The sequence below is a fragment of the Dendroctonus ponderosae genome, unplaced genomic scaffold (assembly GCF_020466585.1).
Source record: "Dendroctonus ponderosae isolate FM_Combo_2020 unplaced genomic scaffold, Dpon_F_20191213v2 Dpon_F_20191213_5, whole genome shotgun sequence".
NCBI lineage: Eukaryota > Metazoa > Arthropoda > Insecta > Coleoptera > Curculionidae > Dendroctonus > Dendroctonus ponderosae.
Genome location: NW_026018715.1, coordinates 14,799,261 through 14,804,701, shown reverse-complemented (window position 1 = coordinate 14,804,701; position 5,441 = coordinate 14,799,261). Strand labels below are relative to the sequence as shown.

Here is a 5,441-nt window from a genome sequence, read left to right as displayed (position 1 = left end):
CGGAAAGCACGGGAGATCACTTCGCCCTCTGCCTCATCGCCTTTGAAAATGTCCACCGCAGTTGTGGACGAAACGTCAGGAAGAAATTCCGATAGACCACGGCTTCAAAGCCCGGAAAACATTCCTTAATGTAAACATTTTATGTTAATTGGTATTGAAAACGTACCTTCACTATTGTCACCCGATGTCGATTCCTTTTCCTCCGCTGTGGAATTTTCGTCTTCATCCTCCTCATCCGAAGTGTCGTCTTTTTTGGGGAATAAAAAGTTGGTGGCCTCATTGTTCAGCTGAACGAGTTCTACAACAGATGAACATTCTTGACATTGTGGCGCAGCCAAAAAACGCTCGATCCTCACCAGAGTTTCGCAGCTTTCTGAATTTGACTATCAGCCCCTTGTCCGATTCATTGGGCTTGGCTTCCTTTCGCTTGGCGCATTCCTTCTCCTTGTCGTTCGATCTGAGCTTAGTCGAGAGCACTTCCACTTTGTAATAAGTCTTGTTGTCCGACACGAGCCTTTCGTCTGCGGAAATCCGCTTCTGCCTGTTAATGCACGCTCTTTTCGGCCGTCCCGATTCCCATAATTCCGGCTCATTAACATCTTTCACAGCCGCACACGCCGTCAGCTTCTAAAATTAATTTTGCTACTTCATTGGGTTGGTCTCACTCTGTAATTTAATATTGCTGATGGTGATTGGCTTGTTCGGTGGGAAATTACAAAATTAGTGACAAAGTTATGTTAAAAAAGAGCGCGCCTACCAAAGGGGGAAACTGGTGGGTTGTTCGCGCTTTTCAGTCGAAAAAGACGTGAAAAACTCTACTCTAAGCATGCAGGATGCAATATATTCAAAACACTGATTGAATCAATTCTGGTCGTTATGCAAGTTGCAATGGATGCGAAAAATTAGCATGCAATGGGGCAAAGTCTAAGCTACTCGCACCATTCCATTCAACTACTGAAAACTTACTGCTAACGCTCTTGTACTAGATCTCAACTCTCTATATTCCTTATACTCAAGACGTACAGGCTCAATCTCGGGTTTTTCCTGGAAACTGTCCTCGTCCAGGGACGACGACGTGTAGTTGATGGTTTTTCTGGAGCGCAGTCGGTGTCCCACGTCGCTTTCCAGGCCCGGAGGCGGCTTGACAATATCGGAAACCACAGAGGAAGCGCGCGTTCTTGGCATGTTGCGGCGCTTCTTCTTCGGAGCGAAATCCTCAAAATCTGCAACAATTTGAGAGGGTTTTTCAGCCAGAGTCAATGGAATGGAAGTCAACTGCCAGGTCATGCACTAGTAAATAATCAAAGGTGATAAAAGCGTGAATGCGATTAATGTTGAAGCGCCGTGAGCTGTCGATATGAACGGAAAACTGCGCGATAAAAATCGAATTTTAGCGACTGTAAAGTTGAGAAACTACAAAGGGCAAACTACCTAAATGGAAATCATTCTCATCCGTACTCCAAACTTGACTACATTAAGGAAACTGAAAGCGATCGCTACTGAAAGTTGTTAATGTTTCTGACCTATTGCATCTATGCCAGTCAGACTCAACAGGGACTCAATGCCAACATCAGCATGAATATAACCGTTCAAAGCTATGTAATTGGTGTCTTCGCCAATGAGTTTCTGATGCTTTTTCGACTGTACATGATCTTCGAGACTGTTGTAAGGGAGGTTGCAAATGGCACAATACCCGGACTGTAGTATCGGGATTCGAGGTCTTCTGATCCTGATGGGTTTCCGAGTCATTATACTGTCCTCATCAGGACTGAGAAAACTACCGTTTTCTGGGGCTTTTACTAACGGCGACGACGATCTTGTATGCTTAACAGCGCCTTCCTAAAACATGGAATTTTGCAGTTTTTCCACACGAAAATCTAATATAATCAACGGCTTTTTGGGCCTTTAAACTGCTCTGATACTCACTAGTTTCTGCTTGCTGCCTTCCAACATGGCATGGTTTGTCCATTTCTGAAAATGGAAAAAGTGCTTATTTCCAACTGTAAAAAGCACGAAAATTTTTGAGTTTTTAAGTGCAATTTTGAATGAAAAAAAATTATTGCAGAAAATAGAAAACCTTTTGCAATTCCCTCAAGAAACCACAAAATTTTCAAATTCATCGCGCCAACTGCACTTGCTCCCTCTATAATTGATAAGCAGATAGAGTGATGGAAATAAGAGCAAATGACAACAAATTCAATAACTTTACTGTAATCGAACAACAATCAAGACAAGAGGCATAAAAATGCAAATAATTTGAACAAAAATTAGCAGCCCAGTGACAAGAGAGGCTGCGTGAAAGTAGGTTAAAACCCACTTTGACACATGGTGTTTGGCAACACTGCCAAGCGATTTTCGCAAACATAAGGAATATAAATAACGAACAAAATAAATATAAACAAAGCAAATAAATGTGTATTTTTTCGCTTCAAAGGCAATTTGATGGTGGCGTGCGTGTGAGAATGCGATCAGAGCCGCTCGGCTCGACTACGTTTTGCCAGTCGGATCAGCGGACTGATTCACTTTGAGTGTGCTGAGCGGAAACTTGAAAGTGTAAAAATAACGAAATAAAATCGCAAAGTGCAAATACTTACATAACTGTGGAGGGTAATCAGTATGCGGCATATCGCTGGGAATATATCGAGTTGCTTTTGTCAGAAACAAGCGGTAATTTCTCAATAAATTGGTGTAATTTTGCAACAGAGCCCAACAACAAACAGCCTTAAATTGGCCACATGAAAACACTCCGTACAGCCGACGGTCCGACACGTCGATAAAACTGTTCCAGCGGGCCCGTTTGGAATGAGTTTTTAGCCAGCGGAGCCAGCCTAAAGCGGGACAAAGCAGCTTGATACAAACTCGGCCATTAAACCGAAACTCTTACGCTTGCCTCCTGTTACACACCCTAGAAAGTGTTTTAAATCACGTCGCGCCGCTCTTCAACATCACTATTTAATCCCAAACACTTTCTTTTGCTCCTGGGGATACTTTCGTACTGGATAAATCACTACTTTGTCGTATATTTGCGAATCAAAAGCTTCAAAACATTCACCAATCCGCCACCATTGAACTCGATTTCGCTAGGCCGTCGTCAATTGCTCGACGTTGTCTAATCGCTGCAGCCAATTTCCTGACCTTCCCCCAAACCTCACTCGGTCTATTAACAACACTTTTCCTAAATTTAATTTAAATTTAAAAAATTTAATCGCCGATTTTCCCTACTAGCAGAACAACTCTCAATAATGCCCAATTTCACTCCACTAGCTACTCACTCGATAATGCGGTTGAATCGAGTACTGGAGTTCCCTCTACATTTGGGCACAGTGGCATCGCTGGCTATGCCCGCTGTCAGCCACTACCAACTTAAAAAGGTGGAAATGTTGATTTGAAAAAGAATTAAACAAAAATTTCATAAATGATTAGAATAAATGTTGAAAAAATCAGCTCATCAAAAGGCCTCTGGCCGTTTAACAGGGGAGTTAAATGAATCTGAAAAAATGACTTGTTTGGGCATTTAAAACGGCGCCGACGTTGCCAGAGCGGGCAAAAAGTATTAGGGCGATGGGGAAATATACAGGGTGGTCAAATATTGCAATTCAAAAAATTGGTTTCTGCAAGTTTTATTTTTTGCTGCGTCCAGCAAACCGGCTCTGAAGATGTACGCCACTGGTGCTTGCAAAATGTCAGGATTTTTTTCACTTCCCAGTTTGAATTAATCGCCGTGAAACCCCCCGTCTTTTGATAATCTGGATGGATAATTGGGTAGGAAAAAGTAGGGAAACAAAAAAGTCTTCAGTAATATGGTTTTATCCGCAATAAAACAACACAAAATATTTCTTAAAAATATCATACACTGTAAATAGGTATTTATTTTAATATTATATACTGGTGTAAAGTTCACTTTGCTTAGATGTAAATTATAATCATTATATCCTCCCCATTCAATACCTAATATGCAGATACTGTAGTCTAAGGGTAACAAATCATGATCGCACCGGAACAACTGAAACGGAAAATTCTGAAAATACAACAAAAAAGCACAATATACGGCGCCCAACAAAGTTATCAAGCCTTTAAATATCAGCAGCGACCAAACCTCTTAAATGGTTAACTCTAGTAAACAGTTTCTTACAAAGTCTAGGTGATATTTACAACCAAGGTACAAAACTCGTATAACTAAAGCGTTATTTATAAAAGTAAAAAAACGGTAATTTTTCTGGAACCTCTGGAAGATCTATGATTGTTTTATCGGGGCGCAAAAAATTCGTGGAACCTCTCTACCTACGGAACCATGAATAAATGTTAATCTCTTTGAACTATGATATGTGAGGGTACTATTCTCGAGCACATTTTTTCTCGATAAACTATGGTGGCAGACCAGCCGCAGCTTCCGTAAGTAAAAAGTACCTTTCACTCAACAATGACGGCAAACAGTAACAATTTATTTATGGGTATACAGCCAGAATCCCTATGCGTTATCGGAATTTGATGGAAAACTCCCATTCTGTGCCGTATACCTCGCACTTTTGTTACCAACCCACATGGCTAACAAACCACGGCCACAAGAACGAGATTAGAATTCCGGAGAAAATTCCTGAAATCAGCGCTGCTCCTGCGAACATTCCTGCCACTGAAGCGTATTGGGGCTCCACAGTACTGAAACAAAAAAAATCGATTTCAGACTTTACGGACAATCGCTTAAAACACAAGATTCTGGACGATTTTGATGAAACTTTGCGCATATTTAGAGTCAAGTGTCTTCTAAAGCTAGTGAAACTTTCAATTTGCTACTCCTTTTGGTTTGGACGCTGCGATTTTTTGAGGGGCAGAGGGTAGTTCTAGGGAAACATCATTTTTGAGCCCAACCTTTAAAAAGCTCGCATAGCTCAGCATTGGGGGCGATTTGGATGAAACTTTCCGCATTTTTAGAGTCAAGTGTCTTCTGAAGCAAGTGAAACTTTCAACTTGCTACTCGCTTTGGTTTGGACGCCGCGATTTTTTAAAGGACAGAAGGTAGTTCTAAGGAAACATCAATTTTGAGCCCAACCTTTAAAAAGCTCGCATAGCTCAGCGTTGGGGGCGATTTGGATGAAACTTTTCGCATCTTTAGAGTCAATTGTCTTCTAAATCTAGTGAAACTTTCAACGTGCTACTCGTTTTGGTTTGGACGGCGCGATTTTTTAAAGGATAGAAGGTAGTTCTAGGGAAACATCAATTTTGAGCCCAACATTGAAAAAGCTCGCATAGCTCAGCATTGGGGGCGATTTGGATGAAACTTTCCGCATCTTTAGAGTCAAGTGTCTTCTAAAGATGGTGAAACTTTGAACGTGCTACTCGTTTTGGTTTGGACGGCGCGATTTTTTAAAGGACAGAGGTTAGTTCTAGGGAAACATCAATTTTGAGCCCAACATTTAAAAAGCTCGCATATCTCAGCATTGGGG

The 5,441-nt window shown here is 41.3% G+C and overlaps 3 protein-coding genes across 9 annotated transcripts in view; all 3 read right to left on the bottom strand.

Moving 5' to 3' along the window:
* Nucleotides 1-3,135, bottom strand: part of LOC109542040 (protein chiffon) — a 5,503-nt gene extending 2,368 nt beyond the window's left edge. Inside the window, exons 1-7 of one of the 6 annotated variants that reach the window (XM_019911067.2) lie at nucleotides 2,885-3,134; nucleotides 2,595-2,828; nucleotides 1,927-1,971; nucleotides 1,524-1,839; nucleotides 967-1,223; nucleotides 357-627; nucleotides 167-298 (exon numbers count right to left, since the gene is read on the bottom strand). In XM_019911067.2, coding sequence (XP_019766626.2) covers nucleotides 167-298; nucleotides 357-627; nucleotides 967-1,223; nucleotides 1,524-1,839; nucleotides 1,927-1,953 — 1,003 coding nt within the window. In that variant the 5' untranslated portion in view covers nucleotides 1,954-1,971; nucleotides 2,595-2,828; nucleotides 2,885-3,134. Of the gene's footprint in view, nucleotides 1-166; nucleotides 299-356; nucleotides 628-966; nucleotides 1,224-1,431; nucleotides 1,840-1,926; nucleotides 1,972-2,594 lie in introns of those variants that run through there. The other 5 variants (XM_019911071.2, XM_019911070.2, XM_048666361.1 and 2 more) reach the window with 5 other exon arrangements.
* LOC109542048 (transcription factor cwo) overlaps nucleotides 1-5,441 on the bottom strand; it is a 51,606-nt gene that overhangs the window by 33,537 nt on the left and 12,628 nt on the right. The gene's annotated exons all lie outside the window — the stretch shown is intronic.
* Nucleotides 3,790-5,441, bottom strand: part of LOC109542086 (equilibrative nucleoside transporter 1) — a 42,772-nt gene continuing 41,120 nt past the window's right edge. For both annotated transcript variants that reach the window (XM_019911144.2, XM_019911143.2), the window contains exon 10: nucleotides 3,790-4,656. In XM_019911144.2, the coding sequence (XP_019766703.2) occupies nucleotides 4,530-4,656 (127 nt within the window). In that variant the 3' untranslated portion in view covers nucleotides 3,790-4,529. The remainder of the gene's footprint in view (nucleotides 4,657-5,441) is intronic.